Source organism: Pipistrellus hanaki (assembly GCF_964339955.1).
Source record: "Pipistrellus hanaki genome assembly, chromosome: 21".
Classification (NCBI taxonomy): domain Eukaryota; kingdom Metazoa; phylum Chordata; class Mammalia; order Chiroptera; family Vespertilionidae; genus Pipistrellus; species Pipistrellus hanaki.
The window spans coordinates 7,308,236-7,334,041 of record NC_140523.1 but is presented as its reverse complement, the minus strand read 5'-3'; the positions used below and the strand labels follow the sequence as shown (position 1 = coordinate 7,334,041).

The 25,806-nt window shown below is 64.6% G+C and overlaps 1 protein-coding gene across 3 annotated transcripts in view; it reads left to right on the top strand.

Annotated features, from left to right (window-relative positions):
- Window positions 1–24,282, top strand: part of CEMIP (cell migration inducing hyaluronidase 1) — a 115,984-nt gene extending 91,702 nt beyond the window's left edge. For 2 of the 3 annotated variants that reach the window (XM_084869032.1, XM_084869031.1), the window contains 11 exons: window positions 149–184; window positions 325–480; window positions 3,986–4,166; window positions 6,555–6,770; window positions 10,934–11,148; window positions 13,267–13,452; window positions 16,318–16,522; window positions 17,125–17,211; window positions 19,407–19,564; window positions 22,718–22,818; window positions 24,093–24,281. In XM_084869032.1, coding sequence (XP_084725158.1) covers window positions 149–184; window positions 325–480; window positions 3,986–4,166; window positions 6,555–6,770; window positions 10,934–11,148; window positions 13,267–13,452; window positions 16,318–16,522; window positions 17,125–17,211; window positions 19,407–19,564; window positions 22,718–22,818; window positions 24,093–24,220 — 1,669 coding nt within the window. In that variant the 3' untranslated portion in view covers window positions 24,221–24,281. Of the gene's footprint in view, window positions 1–148; window positions 185–324; window positions 481–3,985; window positions 4,167–6,554; window positions 6,771–10,933; window positions 11,149–13,266; window positions 13,453–16,317; window positions 16,523–17,124; window positions 17,212–19,406; window positions 19,565–22,717; window positions 22,819–24,092 lie in introns of all 3 variants that reach the window. The other variant, XM_084869033.1, reaches the window with a different exon arrangement.
- The last annotated feature ends 1,524 nt before the right edge of the window (window positions 24,283–25,806 follow it).

Here is a 25,806-nt window from a genome sequence, read left to right as displayed (position 1 = left end):
CACACACAGACACTCACACACACACAGACACACACACACACACACACACACTCACACACACACACACACTCACACACACACACACACACACACACAGGGCCTGCAGGGGGTCCCTCCCTGGCGGCTCTGACTGTCCGTTTCCCCCCAGGTTCGCTGACAATGGCATTGGCCTGACGCTGGCCAGGTAAGTGCCCCCCCGCACCCCCTGACCCCGCGCCCCCTGACCCCGCGCCCCCTGACCCCGCGCCCCCTGACCCCACGCCCCCTGACCCCGCGCCCCCTGACCCCGCGGCCCCTGACCCCGCGCCTCTCCCGTCCCCGCAGCGGCGGGACCTTCCCGTACGACGACGGCTCCAAGCAGGAGATCAAGAACAGCCTGTTCGTGGGCGAGAGCGGCAACGTGGGCACCAGGACCACGGACAGCCGGGGCTGGGGCCCGGGCGGCCTGGGCCCGGGCGGGAGGACACTGCCCCTCGGCCAGTAGGTTTGGCGGACGTGGCTGGCCCTGAGCGCGGCGAGGGGGGCGGGGGGAGGGGCCTGCTAGGGGGTCCCGCCCGGTGAGTGTGGTGGGGTCGAACCCTGGGTTCCAAACAAGACCCCCGGAGGCTGATGATCGATTTAAAAAAAAAGAAAAAAAAAAAGCAGGCAAGGGTTTATTGAAAAACTGGCCAGGACGGCCGCCAGAGCACCACACGCAGGTGGAGTCCACACGACCGCACTGTTCCAGGTGTAGGCAGTCCTTTTAAAGGTCCAAACCACAGGAGTTTCCCTTTGTTCTAAATTTTCTAAATTCTAAAGGCTGGGTGGACGTTGGAATGCGGCCCTCTCTTGCGATAGCTGATAACACAGAAGCAGAGCTCAGCGGTTAGTCTCTAAAGGTTTTCTACAGTTTCTACCCCTGAAGCTGCCGAGTCCGTGGGAATCCATCTCCTGGGGTCCTGGCCCACAGGCACGGGAAAACTGCCTCAGCCTCCAGGTCTCCACCTGGGGAAACTGAGGTCAATATCCTGTGTTTAATCAGGAGCAGGCGGAGCCAGACTAGAGGGGTTAAAATTCAAACAGCAGTCTTTACCAAAGTATGGTTGCTACCATATTTCAGTGAGCACCTGGGGAGGCCGGTCCCGTCTGTGGGGCAGAGGCCTCACTGACACCGGAGGGACGGGACTCGGAAGCGAGAGGGGGAGAAGGGCTGCTGAGGGGGTCAGCAGGGCGGCGTGGCTCTGGGCTGTGTTGATAGGAATGAAACAAAACAAAACAAAACAAAGCATGTTTTTATGGATCTCAGAGAGGAAGGGAGAGAGAGAGGAGGGAGAGAGAAACATCAATGGTGAGAGAGAACCACTGATTGGCTGCCTCCTGCACGCCACCTACTGGGGGAGGGAGGGGGAGGCGGGGATCGAGCCTGCAATCTGGGTGTGTGCCCTGGACCAGGAATCCACTGAGCAACTCCTGCTAGGGACATTGATATGAATTTTTTTAAATATAAATTTTTATTGATTTTAGAGAGGAAGGGAGGGAGGGAGAGAGAGAGAGAGAGAGAGAGAGAGAGAAACATCCATGAGGAGAGAGAATCATTGGTCGGCTGCCTCCTGCACACCCCCTACTGGGGTATCCAGCTGGCAACCTGGGTATGTGCCCTGACTGGGAAATGAACCTGGGACCATTCAGTCCACAGGTCAATGCTCTACTCACTGAGCCACACCTGCTAGGGACATTGATATGAAATTTTTTTGAAATATATCTTATTGATTTTTTACAGAGAGAAAAGGAGAGAGAGAGAGCTAGAAACATCGATGAGAGAGACACATCCACCAGCTGCCTCCTGCACGCCCCCCACTGGGGATGTGCCCGCAACCAAGCTACATGCCCTTGACCGGAATCGAACCTGGGACCCCCTCAGTCCGCAGGCGTATGGCTCTATCCACTGAGCCACAAATCTATTTTTTTAAAAAAAGGAAAGAAAAGCTTTGCGGACAGAACCACTGTCCCGGGGCGAGCTGCAGGGTGCCTCCAGGAGGTGGCCTCACTCAGGCTGTTGTAGGACTGCTCTGGGCCTGCCGGCCCAGCCCGGCTCTCCGCCGAGGGTCCGGCTCCCGGGCGGGGCTCCAGCGGCTCCCAGCTGTGAGGTTCGTGGCTCCTCTGGGGCCTGGGGCAGGGCCTCCAGCTGCATGCAGAGCCGGAACCCGGGCTGTGCAGCTGTCTGGGCCTGGCCGGGGCCTGAAGGGCAGCCGCAGAGCCTGGGAGAGCGGCTGTCCCGGTAATGTGTTCCTTGGACACGTGCCCGGGCCGCCCCCGGCCACGGGACTCACCGTCCTGACGTCCGCGGGCCGCTAGTAAAACAATACGGAAAGGCCGAGGTCCCCGGTGTCCGCTGACGCCACCACGCCAGGCCCCCGGGGGAGCCGTGTCTGCTCGGAGGGGCCCGTGAGGTGACGGGACGGCCGGGTGTGACGATGAACAGTCACGTCGTGTTCTCGTTCACCGTCCTGCCCTGTCTCTGTCCGCGGGGGGAGGAGGGCCGGGCCCAGGGCGGGGATGCCAGGAAAAGCGGAAACACGGGGCCTGGAGCCTGAGTGAGCCGGGGTGGGGGCCGCCGGGAAGCCCCGTGGTGCCTCGGAGGCCCGGCCGCCCCCCCAACCCCTGGGCTAGGAGCCCGAGGCACATGGAGACGGTCTCTGCCCCCTGCCCCCCACCCCTGCTGGGATCGAGGCAAAATGTCCCAGTCATGGTCCATCCATCCACCCATCATCCATCCTCCATCATCCATCATCCACCCACCATCCATCCATCCATCCATCCATCATCCCTCCATTCATCATCCTCCATCATCCCATCCATCATCCACTCATCATCCACCCATCATCCATCCATCCATCCATCCATCATCCCTCCATTCATCATCCTCCATCATCCCATCCATCATCCACTCATCATCCACCCATCATCCACCCATCATCCATCCATCATCCATCCACCATCCATCCATCCATCATCCATCCATCATCCCTCCATTCATCATCCATCATCCCATCCATCATCCACCCATCATCCACCCATCATCCATCCATCCATCCATCCATCATCCCTCCATTCATCATCCTCCATCATCCCATCCATCATCCACTCATCATCCACCCATCATCCATCCATCCATCCATCCATCATCCCTCCATTCATCATCCTCCATCATCCCATCCATCATCCACTCATCATCCACCCATCATCCACCCATCATCCATCCATCATCCATCCACCATCCATCCATCCATCCATCATCCCTCCATTCATCATCCATCATCCATCCATCATCCACCCATCATCCACCCATCATCCATCCACCATCCACCCATCCATCCATCCACTGTCCATTATACATCATTCACTATCCATCCACCCATCTATCCATCCATCCTTCCTTCCATCCATCCACCATCCATCCATCCATCCATCCATTCATCATCCATCCATCATCCACCATCTATCTATCCATCCATCATCCATTCACCCATCCATCCATCCATCCACCCATCATCCATCCATCCACCCATCTATTCATCCATCATCCATCCATCCATCCACCATCATCCACCATCCATCCATCTATCCATCCATCCATCTATCCACCCACCATCCATCCATCCATCCATCCACCATCCATCCATCATCCATTCATCACCCATCCATCCATCCATCATCCATTCATCCCCCATCCATCCATCCACCATCCATCCATCCCCCATCCATCCATCCACCATCCATCCATCCACCATCCATCCAGCCATCACAGTTTGACTCCGTCTCCCTGAATGCGTGTCCCGTGAGCGAACGAAGGAGCCAGCCGTGTGCTGTGCAGGGGGAGCTGCTGGGGGCGAGAGGAGGAGGAGGAGGAGGAGGAGGAGGAGGAGGAGGAGGAGGAGGGTGTGTGGCGAGGTCAGGCCTGGTTTGTCTGGGCGGCCCCTGACACTGCCCCGCCGGGCCCCCGCAGGGACTTCCCCATCCGGGGGATCCAGCTCTACGACGGCCCCATCAACGTGCAGAACTGCACCTTCCGCAAGTTCGCCGCCCTGGAGGGCCGGCACACCAGCGCGCTGGCCTTCCGCCTCAACAACGCCTGGCAGAGCTGCCCCCACAACAACGTCAGCAACATCACCTTCGAGGACGTGCCGGTGAGTGGGGCCGCCGCCGCTCCCGGGGGCCGGGCCCGGGCGGGGCCAACCCTGGGGGAGCTTCGAGCTGGGTGCAGGCCTGTGAGTCCCCGAGATGGCACAGCTGGTTTACGCTTACTTAACTTTTTTTTATTATTATTAACTTATTATCTGTGTACATATTTTAACATTGCCCCCCCCCATACATACCCTCCCTCCCCAGAGCTTTGTGTCCCTTGGTTGTACTTATATGCATGTAGACAAGTCCTTCGGTTGATCTATTATCTCCCCTATTTTTATTTTTTTTTAATATATTTTATTGATTTTTTCACAGAGAGGAAGAGAGAGAGGGATAGAGAGTTAGAAACATTGATGAGAGAGAAACATCGGTCAGCTGCCTCCTGCACACCCCCCACCGGGGATGTGCCCGCCACCAAGGTACATGCCCTTGACCGGAATCAAACCCGGGACCTTTCAGTCCGCAGACCGACGCTCTGTCCACTGAGCCACACCGGTCTCGGCTTACTTAACTTTTTAAATACACAGAGGGGCCAGATGATGATGATGATCTCTGGATGCATAAACATCCGGCCGCTCCGTGTGTGTCCTATAGAATAAAAGGCTCATATGCACATGGTCCCCTCGACCAGGAGTCCGACCAGCAGACAGGCTGGCCCACCGCCCATGTCCCCTCCCCCTGGCCAGGCTGGCCGGACCCCACCCATGCACGAATTCATGCACCGGGCCTCTAATATATATATACACACACACTGAGTGGCCAGATTATTATGCATCCAGAGATCATAATAATATACCCACTCCGTGTATATTTTTATTGATTTCAAAGAGGAAAGGAGCGAGACGCACACACATCCATGAGCAGAGAGGATCCGGGATCGGCTGCCTCCTGCAGGCCCCCCACTGGGGATGGAGCCCGCAAACTGGGCCTGTGCCCTGACCGGGAATCGAACCCGGACCTCCTGGTTCCCAGGTTGCCGCTATCCACTGAGCCACGCAGGCCGGGCGGCGCAGTCCATTGACAAACCTGCCGCGTCTGAGGGATCTCTGCTGAGGCTGCTGCCGTCAGTCCGGCCCTGAGAGCAGACAGACGGCCCGGAGAGGCTGTGCTGAGTCACACGGGGCCGGCGCCCGGGGACTGGGCAGGGCGGCCCCTGGGGCGGCGTCCTGTCTGGTGGTGGATAATTTCCCAGGCCTCTGCTCGCCGCCCCCCCCCCCCGCCCCCTCCGCCCTGCCCGCTGCCTGCCGGCCCCCGGGGCCTGCCGAGGGGAACGGGGTCAGGCTGGAGTGAGCCAACTCCTCCGCTCAGGCCCTCAGAGGCCGGCCATGGAAATCTCCAGGGCTGCCCCGCCCGCGGGGTGCACACAGCCTCCCCGTGCAAACATTCCCGGCCCTCCGCCTCATGCACACACACGCTCTCACACACTGACACACGCTCTCACATACACACACACCACACACACAGCCTCCCCGTGCAAACATTCCCCGGCCCTCCGCCTCATCCACACACACGCTCTCACATACACACCACACACACACTGACACACATACACTCACATACCCTCACACACACACACACACTCACACACACACACACATACACTCACACACCCTCCTCCTGCAAACATTCCCCGGCCCTCCGCCTCATCCACACACACGCTCTAACATACACACCACTCACACACTGACACACGCTCTCACACACACACCACACACATACACACACCACACACACACACACACACACTCACACACCCTCCTCCTGCAAACATTCCCCGCTGCCTCCGTCTCATCCACTCACACACTCACACACACACACACACACGCACATATACACACCACACACACACACACGCTGAGTGGCCAGATGATGATGATCTCTGAACGCATAATAAGCTGGCCACTCAGTGCGTATCCTATAGAATAAAAGGCTAATATGCAAACGGTCCCCTCGACCAGGAGTCTGACCAGCAGGCAGGCCGGCCAACCGCCCATGTCCCCTCCCCCTGGCCAGGCTGGCCGGACCCCACCCATGCACGGATTCATGCACCGGGCCTCTAATACACACACACACACACATGCACACACACGCATGCACACACATCCACACACACATGCACACACGAACGCCCGTGTCCCTGCGCAGCTCTGCAGCCTTGCGAGCGGGGACCAGCACCCTGCACGTCCCCCACAGCAGCCCCCCCATGAGCAGAGGCCAAAGGGCTGGGCTGGTGTGGGGGTTGCATGTGATGAGGTCTGTGAGGTCAGCAGGGGGTCTCTCCCTCTCCTTTCCGCCGGTGCCCGGGATCCGGTGCCTCTGGTTGGCGGAAATGGGAGCCTCTGGCCCCGCCCCTTGACCCCGGGCCCCGGGCCCCGCCCCGCTCCGTGCAGATCGCGTCCCGGGTGTTCTTCGGGGAGCCGGGGCCCTGGTTCAACCAGCTGGACATGGACGGCGACAAGACGTCGGTGTTCCACGACGTGGACGGCTCGGTGTCCGAGTACCCGGGCTCCTACCTCACCAAGGCCGACAACTGGCTGCTGCGCCACCCCGACTGCATCGACGTGCCCGACTGGCGGGGCGCCGTCTGCAGCGGGCGCTACGCACAGGTGGGCACCGGGGGCGCGCACGGGGGCACCACGGGGGCACACAGGGGGACACACGGGGGCACCCGGGGGCGCGCACGGGGGCACACAGGGGGACACAGGGGGACACACGGGGTGGACACACAGGGGGACACACAGGGAGGACACACAGGGGACACACAGGGAGGACACACAGGGGGCACACACAGGGGGCACACACAGGCACACACAGGGGGCACACGGGGGCACACAGGGGGAACACACAGGGGGACACACAGGGGGGACACACAGGCACACACAGTGGGCACACACAGGGGACACACAGGCACACACAGTGGGCACACACAGGGGACACACAGGCACACACAGTGGGCACACACAGGGGACACACAGGGGGACACACAGGGGGCACACGGGGGCACACAGGGGGAACACACAGGGGGACACACAGGGGGGACACACAGGCACACACAGGCACACACAGGGGACACACAGGCACACACAGGGGGGACACACAGTGGCACACACAGGGGGGACACACAGGCACACACAGGGGGCACACACAGGGGGACACACAGGCACACACAGGCACACACAGGGGACACACAGGCACACACAGGGGGCACACACAGGGGGACACACAGGCACACACAGGCACACACAGGGGACACACAGGCACACACAGGGGGACACACAGGCACACACAGGGGGACACACAGGCACACACAGGCACACACAGGGGACACACAGGCACACACAGGGGGACACACAGGGGGACACACAGGCACACACAGGCACACACAGGCACACACAGTGGGCACACACAGGGGACACACAGGCACACACAGGGGGACACACAGGCACACACAGGCACACACAGGGGACACACAGGCACACACAGTGGGCACACACAGGGGGGACACACAGGCACACACAGGGGGACACACAGGCACACACAGGCACACACAGGGGACACACAGGCACACACAGTGGGCACACACAGGGGACACACAGGCACACACAGGGGGACACACAGGGGGACACACAGGCACACACAGGCACACACAGGGGACACACAGGCACACACAGTGGGCACACACAGGGGGGACACACAGGGGGCACACATAGGGGACACACAGGGGGCACACAGGGGGGACACAGGCACACACAGGGGGCACACAGGGGGCACACAGGGAGGACACACAGGCACACACGGGGGACACAGGCACACACAGGGGAGACACACAGGCACACACAGGGGAGACACACAGGCACACACAGGGGAGACACACAGGCACACACAGGCACACACAGGGGGGACACAGGCACACACAGGCACACACAGGGGGGACACAGGCACACACAGGGGACACACAGGGGGGACACAGGCACACACAGGCACACACAGGGGGGACACAGGCACACACAGGGGGGACACGGGGGACACAGGCACACACAGGCACACACAGGGGGGACACAGGCACACACAGGGGACACACAGGCACACACGGGGGGCACACAGGGGGGACACAGGCACACACAGGCACACACAGGGGGCACACGGGGGCACACAGGGGGAACACACAGGGGGACACACAGGGGGGACACACAGGCACACACAGTGGGCACACACAGGGGACACACAGGCACACACAGTGGGCACACACAGGCACACACAGTGGGCACACACAGGGGACACACAGGCACACACAGGGGGACACACAGGCACACACAGGCACACACAGGGGACACACAGGCACACACAGTGGGCACACACAGGGGGGACACACAGGCACACACAGGGGGACACACAGGGGGACACACAGGCACACACAGGCACACACAGGGGACACACAGGCACACACAGTGGGCACACACAGGGGACACACAGGCACACACAGGGGGACACACAGGGGGACACACAGGCACACACAGGCACACACAGGGGACACACAGGCACACACAGTGGGCACACACAGGGGGGACACACAGGGGGCACACAGGGGGGACACAGGCACACACAGGGGGCACACAGGGGGCACACAGGGAGGACACACAGGCACACACGGGGGACACAGGCACACACAGGGGAGACACACAGGCACACACAGGGGAGACACACAGGCACACACAGGGGAGACACACAGGCACACACAGGCACACACAGGGGGGACACAGGCACACACAGGCACACACAGGGGGGACACAGGCACACACAGGGGGGACACAGGGGGGACACAGGCACACACAGGCACACACAGGGGGGACACAGGCACACACAGGGGGGACACAGGGGGGACACAGGCACACACAGGCACACACAGGGGGGACACAGGCACACACAGGCACACACAGGGGGGACACAGGCACACACAGGGGGGACACAGGCACACACAGGGGGGACACAGGCATACACAGGGGGGACACAGGCACACACAGGGGGGACACAGGCATACACAGGGGGGACACACAGGCACACACAGGGGGCACACAGGCACACACAGGCACACACAGGGGGGACACAGGCACACACAGGGGGGACACAGGCACACACAGGGGGCACACACAGGGGGACACACAGGCACACACAGGGGGGACACACAGGCACACACGGGGGGCACACAGGGGACACACAGGCACACACAGGGGGCACACAGGGGGCACACACAGGGGACACACAGTGGCACACACAGGGGAGACACACAGGGGGGCACACAGGGGGGCACACAGGGGACACACAGGCACACACAGGGGGACACACAGGGGGCACACACAGGGGGACACACAGGCACACACAGGCACACACAGGGGGGACACACAGGCACACACAGGGGGCACACATAGGGGACACACAGGGGGCACACAGGGGGCACACGGGGGACACACAGGCACACACAGGGGGACACACAGGCACACACAGGGGGCACACGGGGGGCACACGGGGCACACACAGGGGGCACACGGGGGACACACAGGCACACACAGGGGGCACACGGGGGACACACAGGGGGGTACACACAGGGGGCACACACAGGGGGACACACAGGCACACACAGGGGGCACACGGGGGACACACAGGCACACACGGGGGGCACACAGGGGACACACAGGGGGCACACGGGGGACACACAGGGGGGACACAGGCACACACAGGGGGCACACACAGGGGACACACAGGGGGCACACGGGGGACACACAGGGGGGACACAGGCACACACAGGGGGCACACAGGGGGCACACGGGGGACACACAGGCACACACGGGGGCACGCACGGGGACACACAGGGGACACACAGGGGGCACACACAGGCACACACAGGGGGACACACAGGCACACACAGGCACACACGGGGCACACACAGGGCACACACAGGGGACACACAGGGGGCACACAGGGGGTACACACGGGGGGGACACACAGGCACACACAGGGGGCACACACAGGGGGACACACAGGGGGCACACGGGGGACACACACAGGCACACACAGGGGGCACACACGGGGACACACAGGCACACACGGGGGGCACACAGGGGACACACAGGGGGCACACGGGGGACACACAGGCACACACGGGGGCACGCACGGGGGACACACAGGGGGGTACACGGGGCACACACACCCGGGGGGCGGGCACGCGCTGGCACACTGCCCTGGGCCTGGGGCCGCTTGCACCTGGGCGAGCATACAGACTCCACTGCACGCTGGGCTCTGGGCCAGGCTGAGGACACAGGCTCCTCGCCTGCCTGCCTGCCTTCCTTCCTCCGTTTCCTCCTCACCCAGGGCACGTTTGTTTGCTTTTAAACATATTTGTATGGACTTCAGAGAGGAAGGGAGAAGGAGAGAGAGAGAGACATGAAGGGTGAGAGGGAATCCTGGATCAGCTGCCTCCTGCCCGCCCCCTACTGGGGATGGAGCCCACAACCCGGGCCTGTGTCCGTGACCGGGAATCGAACCCTGACCTCCTGGGTCCTAGGTGGAAGCTCAGCCGCGGAGCCACGGCGGCCGGGCCACACGGCCCTTTCTAAGGGTGCACAAGGCGTGGGGCGGCGTGGGGCGGCGTGGAGGGGGGACCCCGGGCTTGGCCTCCCTCCTCCGGGCCCGCTGAGCGCGGCTGCGGGCAGAGGCTCGGCAGACGCCCCGGAATGACCGCCCTGCGGTGCGCTTCCTTCCCGGGGGCGAGAAGATGTACATCCAGGCCCAGAAGACCAGCAGCAACCTGCGCATGAAGATCGTCAAGAACGACTTCCCGGGGCACCCGCTCCTCCTGGAGGGGGCGCTCACCAGGAGCACCCACTACCAGCAGTACCAGCCGGTGGTCACCCTGCGCAAGGGCTACACCATCCACTGGGACCGCACGGCGCCCGCCGAGCTCACCATCTGGCTCATCAACTTCAACAAGTGAGTGGGGCCCTGGCCCGGGTGCAGGGAGATGGACAGAGCCTCTGGGGGCGGGGCCTCTGGAAGCCACGCCCCCGCAGGGCCTCAGGCAGCCACGCCCCCTGCAGGGCCTCAGAGACCATGCCCCCTGGAGGACCTCAGCCTGGCCACGCCCCCTGCAGGGCCTCAGAAGCCAAGCCCCCTGGAGGACCTCAGCCTGGCCACGCCCCCTGCAGGGCCTCAGAGACCATGCCCCCTGGAGGACCTCAGCCTGGCCACGCCCCCTGCAGGGCCTCAGAAGCCAAGCCCCCTGCAGGGAAGCCACGCCCCCTGCAGGGCCTCAGAGACCATGCCCCCTGCAGGGCCTCAGCTTGGCCACGCCCCCTGCAGGGCCTCAGAAGCCAAGCCCCCTGCAGGGCCTCAGAGGCCATGCCCCCTGGAGGACCTCAGCCTGGCCACACCCCCTTTAGGGCCTCAGAAACCACGCCCCCTGCAGGGCCTCAGGCAGCCACACCTCCTGCAGCATCGAGGCCACGCCCCCTGCAGGGCCTCAGAAGCCACGCCCCTTCAGGCCCTCAGCTTGGCCACGCCCCCTGAAGGGCCTCAGGTAGCCACGCCCCTGCAGGGCCTCAGTCTGGCCACGCCCACTGCAGGGCCTCAGAAGCCACACCCCCTTCAGGGCCTCAGGCAGCCATGCCCCCTGCAGGGCCTCAGGGAGCCACGCCCCTTGCAGGCTTCAGAAGCCACGCCCCCTGCAGGGCCTCAGAGGCTACGCCCCCTGCAGGGCCTCAGAGGCCACGCCCCCTGCAGGGCCTCAGCCTGACATGCCCCCTGCAGGGCCTCAGAGGCCACGCCCCCTGCAGGGCCTCAGCCTGACATGCCCCCTGCAGGGGAGCACCTGGGGCTGTTGTCACCAGCAGTTCAGGCCCAGCTGGGGGGAGAGGTGTGACCTCAGGCCAGAACCCCAGTCCCTCTGTCTGGGAGGCGGGGTCAGTGACACCCCCAGGGTGCAGGAGGGCCAGGGAGGTCACCTGGGACAGGCTCTTTGCCAGGACCTGTGCCTGGCCAGGACGTCACGTTTCACACGGAGGGAAAGGGGTTCTGTGGGCCGCCCCGGGGCCGACTGGGGGGGTCGGGGTGGGGCTTTGGGGGTGTGTCTGCGTCTGAGCATCTTCTCTGCAGCATCCCTGTGAGGCAGACTCTCATGGGATGCGGGAAAGGGGCCCCAAAGACATGCCCTGGCCCTGCGGTCAGGCTGGGCAGGGAGGGGGAGGCTCGGGGGGAGAGGGTCCTTCCAGCCGGATGTAGAACCCGGAGACACCCAGGGTAAGGTGACCGGACGCCCCGCTTTGGGCGGGAGAGTTCCGATTTTTAACAATTTGTCCGGCGTCCCGCAGCAAAAAATCGGGACTTTTTTTTTTTTTTTTTTTTTTTAATATATTTTATTGATTTTTTACAGAGAAGAAGAGAGAGGGATAGAGAGTTAGAAACATCGATGAGAGAGAAGCTGCCTCTTGCACACCCCCTACTGGGGATGTGCCTGCAACCAAGTTGCATGCCCTTGACCGGAATCGAACCTGGGACCTTTCAGTCCGCAGGCCGACGCTCTATCCACTGAGCCACACCCGGTTTTGGCAAATCGGGACTTTTTTATTTTATTTTTTTTAAATATATTTTATTGATTTTTTTTTTACAGAGAGGAAGAGAGAGGGATAGAGAGGTCGAAATGTTGACGCAAAAGAGTCATGGATCAGCTGCCTCTTGCACGCCCCCTACTGGGGATGCGCCCGCAACCAAGGTACATGCCCTTGCCCGGAATCGAACCCGGGACCCTTGGATCCGCAGGCCGACGCTCTATCCGCTGAGCCACACCGGTTTCGGCAAACCGGGACTTTTTTAAAACGCCGCGGGACGCGGGACACAAATTGTTAAAGATCTGGACTGTCCCGCCAACAGCGGGAATTCTGGTCACCTTCACCCGAGGGGCCCTGTGTGTGTGGTCCTCCCCTCTCCTGGGACTCAGTCCTGACAGCAGCACATGCCCCCCCAAACCCCCACCCCTACCCCCAGAAAGGGGGGGCCCCAGAAGTGCCGCAGGCCGGCCGGCGGGTACCCTACCTCTGCCTCCCCCGTTGCCAGGGGCGACTGGATCCGCGTGGGGCTCTGCTACCCGCGGGGCACCACCTTCTCCATCCTCTCGGACGTGCACAACCGCCTGCGGAAGCAGACCACCAAGACGGGCACCTTCGCCCGCACCCTGCAGATGGAGAAGCTGGAGCAGAGCGTGCCCGGCCGCAGCTACTACTTCTGGGACGAGGCCTCGGGGTGAGGAGCCCGCGGGGCGGGGCGGGGCGGGGCGCGGCCTGGGACTGTGGGGGGTGGGGGGGCGGGGGTGAGCCCTGGGTTCCAAATAAGATCACCGGAGGCTGACGATTGATTTTTAAAAAAAACAAACAGCCGAGACCGGTTTGGCTCAATGGATAGAGCGTCGGCTTGGGGACTGAAGGGTCCCGGGTTCGATTCCGGTCAAGGGCATGTGCCTTGGTTGCGGGCAAATCCCCAGTGGGGGGTGTGCATGAGGCAGCTGATCAATGACTCTCTCTCTCATCGATGTTTCTGGCTCTCTATCTGTCTCCCTTCCTCTCTGTAAAAAATCAATATATATATAAAGCAGGCAAGGATTTATTGAAAAACTGGCCAGGTCGGCCGCCAGAGTACCACACGCAGGGGGACTCACAGGACCGCACTGTTCCAGGTGTAGGCAGTCCTTTTAAAGGTCCAAACCACAGGAATTTTCCTTTGTTCTAAATTCTAAATTCACATCCTGCTGACGTTGGAAGGTGGCCCTCTCTCGCGATAGCAGGGAGTACAGAAGCAGAGCTCAGCGGTTAGTCTCTAAAGGTTTTCTACAGTTTCTGCCCCTGAAGCTACCGAGTCCGTGGGAATCCCTCTCCTGGGGTCCTGGCCCACAGGCACGGGAAAACTGCCTCAGCCTCCAGGTCTCCACCTGGGGAAACTGAGGTCAATATCCTGTGTTTAAGCAGGTGCAGGCGGAGCCAGACTAGAGGGGTTAAAATTCAAACAGCAGTGTTTACCCAAGTATGGCTGCTACCATATTTCAGGGACCTCCTGGGGCCTGGCCAGTGGGTGCGGTCAGTGTGGGGGGGTGGTCCTCTCCTAGGGCCCCTCCGTTCTGTGGCTCCTGGGTCCATCCACGAGTCTGTGGAGGGAGAGACGGCTGTGTCCGAGGCAGGTTCCAGTTCATGGAGGGAGAGAGGAGGGGAGGCGAGGGGGCTCCTGGTCCCGCCTCCCTATGCAGACAGCCTAGCACAGGGGTCCTCAAACTTTTTAAAGTGGGGGCCAGATCACGGTCCCTCAGAGAGCTGGAGGGCCGGACTATATGAACTACTAATCCCTACTGTAACACCTTGGCTGTGCTCACTGCCCAAAAAACCTGGCGGGCAGGATCAGACTCCCCTGGGGGCTGCATGTGGCCCGCGGGCCGTAGTTTGAAGACCCCTGGCTAGCACCCCGAGGACGCCACCAGCACCTCGCCACCGGAGGGCGCTGTGCACGGCTGGGCCTGGGAGCGAGGGAGGCTCGGTCCCTCCTGGAAGCCTGTTTCTGTTGCATTTATTCAGTTGTTTTGTCACACACACACACACACACACACACGCACACACACTAGAGGCCTGTTGCAGGAAGATTCCTGCAGCAGGGCCCCCTACTGCTGTCTCCTCCGCCTGCCTCCCTCCCTTCTCCGCAGCTTCACTCCCTCTGCAGCGCTTCACCTGTCTCTATGCCATCTTCACTCTTCGCTCTGGCCTGGGGATACGCAGATTAACTGCCTTCTTGGCCGGGTTAATTTGCATACTCGCCCCGATTGGCTGCTGGGCCCTGGCTTGTGGGTGTGGCAAAGGCACAGTCAATTCGCATGTTTCTTTTGTTGTTGTTTTTTAAAAAAATACATTTTATTGATTTTTGTACAGAGAGGAAGGGAGAGGGATAGAGAGTTAGAAACATCGATGAGAGAGAAACATCGATCAGCTGCCTCCTGCACACCCCCCCACTGGGGATGTGCCCGCAACCAAGGTCCATGCCCTTGACCAGAATCGAACCCGGACCTTTCAGTCCGCAGGCCGACGCTCTATCCACTGAGCCACACCGGTCCCAGCTGCATGTTTCTTTTTGATTAGAGAGGATACTAGAGGCCCAGTGCATAACATTCATGGACAGGGTGGGAGAAGGGGGGCTGGCCCTCAGCCAGCCCTGCACCCTCTCCCATCTGGGACATCCCTCTCACAATCCGGGACTGCTGGCTCCCAACGGCTCACCTGCCTGCCTGCCTTCCTGATGGCCCCTAACTGCTTCTGCCTGCCAGCCTGATCATCCCCTAACCGCTCCCCTGCCAGCCTGATCACCCCCTAACCTCTCCCCTGCCAGCCTGATCACCCCCTAACCGCTCCCCTGCCAGCCTGATCACCCCTAACCACTCCCCTGCCAGCCTGATCACCCCCTAACCGCTCCCCTGCCAGCCTGATCACCCCCTAACCACTCCCCTGCCGGCCTGATCACCCCTAACTGCTCCCCTGCCAGCCTGATTGCTCCTAACTGCCCTCCCCTGCAGGCCTGAGTCCCCTCAACTGCCCAACCCCAGCTGATGGATGTTTCTCTCTCATCGATGTTTCTAACTCCCTATCCCTCTCCCTTCCTCTCTGTAAAAAAAAATCAATAAAATAGCCGAAACCGGTTTGGTTTGGCTCAGTGGATGTAGCGTCGGCCTGTGGACTGGAAGGTCCCGGGTTCAATTCCAGTCGGGGGCATGTACCTTGGTTGCGGGCACATCCCCAGTGGGGGGGTGTGCAGGAGGCAGCTGGTCGATGTTTCTCTCTCATCGACGTTTCTAACTCTCTCTCCCTCTCAGTTCCTCTCTGTGTAAAATCAATAAAAATAATTTTTTAAAAATCAATAAAATATATTTAAATAAAAAAAAAATTTTTTTTTAAAAGTAAACAGGCTGAAAGGGAGGGGGTCCCAGATTCCACAGCCAGGCGCACCCCCGGTTTCCAAGGTCGCCCGCCCTTGGGTCCAGGCAGCCGTGTCCCCGCAGGAGTGCGTGTCCCGGCCGGCCGGCCGGGGGCCCGGCCCCAGGCGGCTCTGATCTCTCCTCGTCCCCCCGCCCCCGCGCAGGCTGCTGTTCCTGAAGCTCACCGCCCAGAGCGAGCGGGCGCGGTTCGCCTTCTGCTCCGTCAGGGGCTGCGAGCGGATCAAGGTCAAGGCCCTGCTGCCCCGGAGCGCGGGCGCGAGTGACTGCTCGGCCACCGCCTACCCCCGCTTCGCCGAGCGGGCCGCGGTGGATGTGCCCATGCCCCGGAAGCTGGCGGGGCCGCAGCTGGTGAGCGTCTGGGCCGGCCCTCGGCCTCGGCCTCGGCCTCGGCCTTGGCCTTGGCCTGGCCGGGCTCCTGGGGGTGAGGGGGCAGAGGAGGACAGGGCCGTGGCCACCCCCTGGCCCACACCACAGACTCCTGGGAGCTAACCCCTACCCCCAGCCCCTCGGCCTCGGCCTCGGCCTTGGCCTTGGCCTGGCCGGGCTCCTGGGGGGAGGGGAGGGGAGGGGAGGGGGGCATGGGAGGCCAGGGCCATGGCCACCCCCTGGCCCACACCACACGGACTCCTGGGAGCTAACCCCTACCCCCTGCCCCTCGGCCTCGGCCTTGGCCTCGGCCTGGCCGGGCTCCCGGGGGGAGGGGGGGAGGGGAGGGGGGCAGGGGAGGCCAGGGCCATGGCCACCCCCCGGCCCACACCACAGACTCCTGGGAGCTAACCCCTACCCCCCACCCCCTCGGCCTCGGCCTTGGCCTTGGCCTGGCCAGGCTCCCGGGGGGAGGGGGGAGGGGAAGGGGACAGGGGAGGCCAGGGCTGTGGCCACCCCCTGGCCCACACCACACGGACTCCTGGGAGCCACCCCCCCCCCCCCCGGGGCTGTTTGTCTGCCAGAGGACAAAGGACCACTTCTTGGAGGTGAAGCTGGAAAGTTCCAAGCAGTGCTACTTCCACCTGCACAGCGACCTCGCGTACATCGAGGTGGGTGACCCCTCGGGGGCCGGGGGTCCCTCTCCCTCCCCCTCCCCAGGACGGGGGGAGGGGGGGCTGCTGGCCTCACCCGCTGGCACAGGGGTCCCTCCCCGCTCAGCCCCGGGGGCCGGGGGTCCAAAGGGAAAGTGCTGGGCCCCCGGCAGGTGTGTCCCGGTGGTTAGCGCGCCGGCCTGCAGACCGAGGAGGGGTCCCGGGTTCCATTCCGGGCGGGGGCCCCTGGTGGGGGCGCGTGCAGGAAGGAGGCAGCCCGCTGATGTGTCTCTCTCACGTCCGTGTTTCTGTCTCTCCCTTCCCCTTCCGCGCTCTCTAAAAATCGACGGGAAAATGTCCTCAGGAAGGACGGGGGGGGGGGGGGGGGGGGAAATAAATAAAAGATAAAGTGGGGAGGGGGGGGGGGGGGGGGGAGGCGGAGGAGGGGGAGGAGGGGAGGGGGGGGGGGGGAGGGGGGGGGGGGGGGGGGGGAGGGGGAGGGGAAGGGGGGGGGGGGGGGGGGGGGGGGGGGGGGGGGGGGGGGAGGGAGAGGGAGGAGGAGGAGGGGCCAGGAGGGAGGAGGGGGAGGAGGAGGGGAAGGGGGAGGGGGAGGAGGAAGAGGAAGAGGAGGAGGAAGAAGAGGAAGGAGGAGGAGGGGGGAGGAGGAGGGGAAGGGGGAGGAGGGGGAGGAGGAGGAGGAGGCCAGGAGGAGGCCAGGAGGAGGCCAGCGGGCTGTCTGCTCTGAGCAGCTCCCGGGCCCCTGTGTGCGATCCCCGTGGGCCCCGGGCCCTGTGTGCGGTCCCTGTGGTTCCCGGGCCCTGTGTGCGGTCCCCGTGGGGCCTGTGTGCGGTCCCCGTGGGCCCCGGGCCCTGTGTGCGGTCCCCGTGGGCCCCGGGCCCTGTGTGCGGTCCCTGTGGGCCCTGGGCCCTGTGTGCGGTCCCCGTGGGCCCCGGGCCCTGTGTGCGGTCCCCGTGGGCCCTGTGTGGGGTCCCTGTGGTTCCCGGGCCCTGTGTGCGGTCCCTGTGGGCCCCGGGCCCTGTGTGCGGTCCCCGTGGTTCCCGGGCCCTGTGTGCGGTCCCCGTGGGCCCTGTGTGCGGTCCCTGTGGGCCCCGGGCCCTGTGTGCGGTCCCCGTGGGCCCCGGGCCCTGTGTGCGGTCCCCGTGGGCCCTGTGTGCGGTCCCTGTGGTTCCCGGGCCCTGTGTGCGGTCCCCGTGGGCCCTGTGTGCGGTCCCCGTGGGCCCTGTGTGCGGTCCCTGTGGTTCCCGGGCCCTGTGTGGGGTCCCTGTGGTTCCCGGGCCCTGTGTGCGGTCCCTGTGGGCCCCGGGCCCTGTGTGCGGTCCCCGTGGGGCCGGGCCCTGTGTGCGGTCCCCGTGGGGCCTGTGTGCGGTCCCCGTGGGGCCTGTGTGCAGTCCCCGTGGGCCCCGGGCCCTGTGTGCGGTCCCCGTGGGCCCCGGGCCCTGTGTGCGGTCCCCGTGGGCCCCGGGCCCTGTGTGCGGTCCCCGTGGGCCCCGGGCCCTGTGTGCGGTCCCCGTGGGGCCGGGCCCTGTGTGCGGTCCCCGTGGGGCCTGTGTGCGGTCCCCGTGGGGCCTGTGTGCGGTCCCCGTGGTTCCCGGGCCCTGTGTGCGGTCCCCGTGGGCCCCGGGCCCTGTGTGCGGTCCCCGTGGTTCCCGGGCCCTGTGTGCGGTCCCCGTGGTTCCCGGGCCCTGTGTGCGGTCCCCGTGGGCCCTGTGTGCGGTCCCCTGTGGGCCCCGGGCCCTGTGTGCGGTCCCTGTGGGCCCCGGGCCCTGTGTGCGGTCCCCTGTGGGCCCCGGGCCTGTGTGCGGTCCCCGTGGGCCCCGGGCCCTGTGTGCGGTCCCCGTGGGCCCCGGGCCCTGTGTGCGGTCCCCGTGGGCCCCGGGCCCTGTGTGCGGTCCCCATGGGGCCTGTGTGCGGTCCCTGTGGTTCCCGGGCCCCTGTGTGCGGTCCCCATGGGCCCTGTGTGCGGTCCCTGTGGTTCCCGGGCCCTGTGTGCGGTCCCCATGGGCCCTGTGTGCGGTCCCTGTGGTTCCCGGGCCCTGTGTGCGGTCCCTGTGGTTCCCGGGCCCTGTGTGCGGTCCCCATGGGCCCTGTGTGCGGTCCCCGTGGGCCCCGGGCCCTGTGTGCGGTCCCCGTGGGGTCCCCGGGCAGAGGCCTCCCTCACCGCCCCCGCCCCCCGCCCCCCCCCTCCCCCGCAGGTGGACGGCAGGCGGTTCCTGGGCCTGGAGGAGGGCGTCCAGGTGGTGGCGGTGGACGGCAGGCAGGGCCGCGTGCTGAGCCACGCCAGTTTCCGGAACGCCGTGCTGCAGGGCATCCCCTGGCAGCTCTTCAACCACGTGGCGGCCATCCCGGACAGGTGAGGGCCGGCCGCCGACCCCTCGCACCCGGGACCGCGGGCCCCCGGCCCCTCGCACCCGGGACCGCGGGCCCCCGGCCCCTCGCACCCGGGCCCGGCCGGGGATGTGGGCCAGGCCCCGGCCGCCGGCTGCCCGGGTAGCAGCGGCCATCCCGGACAGGTGAGGGCTGGCCCCCGAACCCTCGCACCCGGGACCGCGGCCCCGGGCGCCGGGCCGGGCCAGGCCGAGGATGTGGGTCAGGCCCCGGCCGCCAGCTGTCCCGGCAGCAGCGGGCAGCCTGCCCTGGCCCTCGGCCCCGCGTCCCCGCGTGATCTCATCCCTCCCACCCCGCTAATGCGATCCACATGCCCCTGGCTTCGGGGCCTCGCCAGCTGGGCCTTCCCCACAGAGGCAGCTTGGAGACGCCCCCTGCAGGCCTCCTGTGGAATAGAACGCTCAGCATTTAAAAAATATTTTATATATTTTACTGATTTTTTTTTTTTTTAAGAGAGGAAGGGAGAGGGATAGAGAGTTAGAAACATCGATGAGAGAGAAATATCCATCAGCTGCCTCCTGCACACTCCCCACTGGGGATGCGCCCGCAACCAAGGTCCATGCCCTTGACCGGAACCAAACCCGGACTCTTCAGTCCGCAGGCTGATGCTCTATCCACTGAGCCACACAGGCTTCGGCATAATGCTCAGCATTTTTAAAAATATGTATTTGTATTGATTTCAGAGAGGAAGGGAAAGGGAGAGGGGAGAGAGAAGGAGTGAGGGAGAGAGAGAGAGAGAGAAACATCCATGAGGAGAGAGGATCATGGATCGGCTGCCTCCTGCACACCCCACACTGGGGATGGAGCCCACAACCCAGGTCTGTGCCCTGACCGGGAATCGAACCCTGACCTCCTGGGTCATGGGTCGACGCTCAACCGCTGAGCCATGCCAGCCGAAACTGGCTTTTTTTTTTTTTTTTTTTTAATATGTTATTGATTTTTTACAGAGAGGAAGGGAGAGGGAGAGAGTTAGAAACATGGATGAGAGAGAAACTTCCACAGCTGCCTCCTGCACGCCCCCCACTGGGGATGTGCTCGCAACCAAGGCACATGCCCTTGACCGGAATCAAACCCGGGACCCTTCAGTCCGCAGGCCGACGCTCTATCCACTGAGCCACACTACCCGGCCCTGGCTTATTTTCAATCCCCCAAACCAGCCAGCCTTCCTGGGGTCCCTGTCTCGGTGACATCATCAAGCCATCCAGAGCTGGGGCCAAGCCCCCAGCGTTGACTCTCTTTCCATGGCCGCTGCTCGGGGCAGCCCTGTGTGTGTGTGTGTGTGTGTGTGTGTGTGTGTGTGTGTGTCTGTCTCCCCTGGCCTTCCTGCCCCACCCAGACCCTCCCACCCGGGGCCACCACTGCCCCAGGCCCAGCTGCTCACATCTGGAGCATCAAGGATGGGCCAAAGCTGGTTTAGCTCAGTGGATAGAGCGTCGGCCTGCGGACTGAAAGGTCCCGGGTTCGATTCCGGTCAAGGGCATGTACCTTGGTTGCAGGCACATCCCCAGTAGGGGGTGTGCGGGAGGCAGCAGATCGATGTCTCTCCCTCATCGATGTTTCTCACACTCTCTCTCCCTTCCTCTCTGTGAAAAATCAATTTAAAAAAAAAATTTTTTTTTTTAAATTTTTAAAAAGGATGAGCCGCTCGGCCACCCTGAGGGCCTGGCCGTGCCGACAGGTGCAGGGCAGAGGGAGGCTCATGCCAGGCTGAGGGGCCGCGTGTGCCCGCCGGCAGGGGCTGGGGACCATGAGTGCCCTGCCCCTCACGGTCCTGAGCCAGGAGCTGACCCCGACCCCCCTCCGGAGGGCCTGGCCTTCCGGGGGTCCCCCCGGCAGGAAGGCTGAGCCCGGCTCAGGGGCCGGGAGCGCGCTGCTGTAGGCACATTGGGACGATGGGGACATGGCCCGCTGGGCCCAGAGCCCGAGGCTGGCGGCTGGGGTGTGTTTGCGATGCTCGCACTCGCCCAGCGCCCCCACCGACAGCCCCTGGCTCCCCGCCCGGCCTCCTGCAGCCCCCGCCCCCGCCATGCCCCCCGCCCGGCACTGGCCGCTGCTCCCCGCTGGGCCGGGGCGGGGCGGGGCGGGCGGCCGGTGCCAGGATCCAGGCACATTTTCCAGTCTGGCCTGCGGTCTGCGCCTCCCGGGCCCCTCTGGGCCGCTGCCCGTTTCTATTCCCGGGGATCGGCTCACTTCCTCCGTGTGGGCAGCCCGTCTGCCACCGGAAGGCCGCTGGCCGGGCACCGGGGCCTGGACACGGCCGGGGCCGGTGGGGGCGGCCTCCTGCTCCAGGCAGAGCCCCACCAGCGGGTCCCCTCACACACATGCCTCCGTTTCCCCATTTTGGGGCGCAGAGGGGGCAGGCTGGCTTATGTGACGATAAAGGGGGGTGACAGGCACATGGCAGGTTCATTCCCTGAGCAGGGGGCCGCTCAGGCTCTCTCCCACCCCCCCGTGCCTGCCGGGGCCCTGTCCCAACACAGGGGAGAACATTCCAGTGGGGGAATGACGCCAGAGCCTCCCCTGGTGGTGCTTGCTGGTACTGGAGCTGGCTCAGTGCTGCCCCCAGTGGCGCTGGCTGGTACTGGCCCAGAGTCAGTGCCACCTCTGGTGGTGCCTGCTGGTACGGGCCCTGGGTCAGTGCTGCCCTTGATGGCGCCCTCTGGTATTAGCCCCGGCTCAGCATTGCCCCGAGTGGACTGGCCCTGGCTCAGTGGTGCCCCTGGTGGTGCTCACTGGTACTGGTCTTGGCTCAGCGCTTCCCCCGGGTGGTGCCCGATGGTACTGACCCTGACTCAGTGCTGCCCCCAGTGGTGCTTGCTGGTATTGACCCTGGCTCAGCGCTGCCCCTGGTGGTGCCCACTGGTACCTGCCCTCTCCTCCATGGGGACAGATGTACAGCAGGGAGCAGAGTCCTGGGAGCCAGGTGTGTGTGGGGGTGTGTCCAGGACCTGGGCCGCCTCCTGGGATGGTCAGTCAGGGCAGCGTGCAGGAGGGCGGTCCTTCCCCCGCTGCTGGCCGGGCCTCAGGCACTGCGACCTCGGCCCCCCTTGGGCGGCCCCCACACCCCCGGGGCCTTTCCGCACTGCTCCCCGCGCGCTCACCGGCCTCTCTCTCGCAGCTCCATCGTCCTCGTGGCGTCCAAGGGCAGGTACGTGGCCAGAGGCCCCTGGACGCGCGTGCTGGAGAAGCTCGGGGCGGACAAGGGGCTCAGGCTGAAAGGTGAGGGGCTGGGACGGGGCTCTGGGGGTCCCGATGCCTGGGCCCAGGCGCTCCTGCCGGGCAGAGAGCAGCTCTCCGTCCCCCGAAACCGGCACAGCCTCTCAGTCCAGTTGGCGAATGATGCCTGGCTGTGGCAGTGCTGCCCCCAGTGGCACCCGCCGGTACTGGCCCCAGCTCAGTGCTGCCCCCGGTGGCGGCCTCTGGTACTTACCCCGGCTCAGTGCTGCCCCCTGGTACTGGCCCTGGCTCAGTGCTGCCCCCGGTGGCGCCTGCTGGTACTGGCCCCGGGTCAGTGCTGCCCCTGTGGCACCCGCTGGTACTGGCCCAGGCTCAGTGCTGCCCCCTGTGGCGCCCGCTGGTACTGGCTTTGGCTCTCAGTGCTGCCCCCTGTGGTGCCCGCTGGTACTGGCCCTGGCTCAGTGCTGCCAAGGTCACCCCTTCCTTCTGTGCTGCAGCCTGGCACAGCCCACTGGGGGGCAGGGAGGGGTTGGCCAGCAGAAACACCACCGTGACAATGGACAAGAGCAGGCTGTGCTGAGAGGGCCCCCAGGGCCGAGCGGAGGTAGGGAAACTGTGCAGACAGCTGTGAGGACATCGCCGTAGTTACATGTTCAACCTAGCGCCTCACCTCACGATTTTTTAAAAATATATTTTACTGGTTTTTTTACAGAGAGGAAGGGAGAGGGATAGAGTTAGAAACATCGATGAGAGGGAAACATCCATCAGCTGCCTCCTGCACGCCCCCACTGGGGATGTGCCCGCAACCAAGGTCCATGCCCCTGACCGGAATCAAACCTGGGACCCTTCAGTCCGCAGGCCGATGTTCTATCCACTGAGCCAAACCGGTTTCGGCCACTCGGTGTATTTTTATGGATGTCAGAGAAGAAGGGAGAGGGAGGGAGAGAGAAACAACGATGATGAGAGATTCCTGGATCGGCTGCCTCCTGCAGCCAGCCTCCCGTGGCCTCCCCTCCCCACCCCGCACCCTCCTGGGCCAGCCTGCCCCCGTCAGCCCCCACTGCCCGCCAGGCCGAGGGACAACCCCCACCACCACCAGTGCACGGATTTGTGCGCCGGCCTCTGGTTTCCGTACAAGACGGAGACACCGGGAACGAGACAGCTCCGTCTGCCGAGACCCGTGCCCTCGGACACACACTGCCACGGGCCCTGTCCCGGGAACACGGGGTGGGGGGCTGGGAGCGGGGCCGGGCGGGGTGCCGGGCCGCGGTCCCTGCCTGCGGCGTCTGCTGACGTGCCGCCCCGCTCCTCTGCAGAGAGAATGGTCTTCGTCGGCTTCAAGGGCGGCTTCCGGCCGGCCTGGGTGGCCCTGGACACCGCGGACCAGCAGGCCAAGGTCTTCCAGGCGGTGCCCATCCCCGTGGTGCGGAAGAAGATGCTGTGAGGGAGGGACGCCGAGACCCCGGCGCCTCTGCCCGCCCCGCTCCCGCCTGCCTGCAGCCCGGGCGCCGCTCTCCCAGCGTGCCTCTTGGGGGGCCAGGGGGCCCCGCTCGGGGGCCTGGCTGGCTGGGTGCCAGGACCCCCCCCCCCCCCCCCCCCCGAGCCCCCGTGCTCCCAGCACGTACATTAGGGGGGAGGTGGAGGCCGAGGGGCCCGGGTCTCAGGGGAGCCTTTGTCCTGAAGGCAGGGGCCTTCTCGGGTGAGGATCGGGGACGGACCCGGCTCTGGAGGCGGACCGGCTGCCCTGGGGGCAGGGGGGGGGCAGCTTTTCCTGTTGCCCCTGGAACCAGGAGCCGCAGAGAACCCCACGACGCCGAGGGGGTCCTCGGGGCTGGGGCTGGCCGCCTGGCAGGCCGGGCTGTCAGGGACACGTGCCCGCAGGGGACCCAGGGCCTGACATCGGGACCAGCGCCAGCTCCCGGGCAGGGAACGGCCCTCCCTGCCTGGGCGAGCCAGGAAGGCTTCCTGGAGGAGGCGGCGGCGGCAGCGGGCCTGGAGGCCGGACAGACAGCCTCCGTCCCCTTTGCTCACACCACCTGCCGGCCCGCGTGTTCCATTCCGGTGACTGTTGGTGCTGCCCGTTCCACGGCCCGGCGGCCAAGGCCAGGCCCCCGGACATTCTCCGGGAACCCCCGGCTGCAGCTCCTGCGGCCCTCGCCCTCCCACCTGGCCCCCGGAGGCGGCCGGAGCCCCGTGATGGGGAAACTGCCTGTGGTGAGAGCCGGTGCCGCCCCGTCCTTCCCCAGCCACGCCCTCCGCCCTCCGCTCGGCCCGGCCGCGCCCACTGCCAGAGGCGTGCCCGCCGAGCAGGACGCGGGCTGCCGGGGGCGCGGCGGGCCCTGCCCGCGAACCCGGGCCCTCAGGGGCATCACCGCCCCAGGAGGGCCGCCCCCGGGGAGGGGCGTCAGCGACCTCATGTCCTTCAAACTCCTCGGGAGGGCCTCACACTGTGAACCGCGGGGGTGGGAACCGGTCACCCCGGGAAGAATCTATTGGAGGATCCTCAGCCGTACGCGCGCCCGGCGCCGGGAGCCGCGTCCACGCGGGTCCTCCGCCGGGAGCCCGCGTCCACGCGTGTCCTCCGCCGGGAGCCCGCGTCCACGCGTGTCCTCCGCCGGGACCCCGCGTCCACGCGTGTCCTCCGCCGGGAGCCCGCGTCCACGCGTGTCCTCCGCCAGGACCCCATGTCACACGTGTGTTCTCCACCGGGAGCCTGCGTCCACGCGTGTTCTCTGCCGGGAGCCACGTCCACGTGTGTTCTCCACCGGGAGCCCGTGTCACACGTGTGTTCTCCGCCGGGAGCCTGCGTCCACGCGTGTTCTCCGCCGGGAGCCCGTGTCACACGCGTGTTCTCCGTGGTGGCGCTGGCTGCCGGGAAATCTGGCCCCGTTCCCTCTGCGCGTGAGCGTCCCCACGAGCCAGGCTTCGGGGGAACACGCCTCTGACACGCGTGTCCCTCGCCTGTTGCCGAGACGGCTGGCCCCTGTCGGGAAGGCGCTGTGTGGTGTGCTTTGTATGTAAATGTCTCGT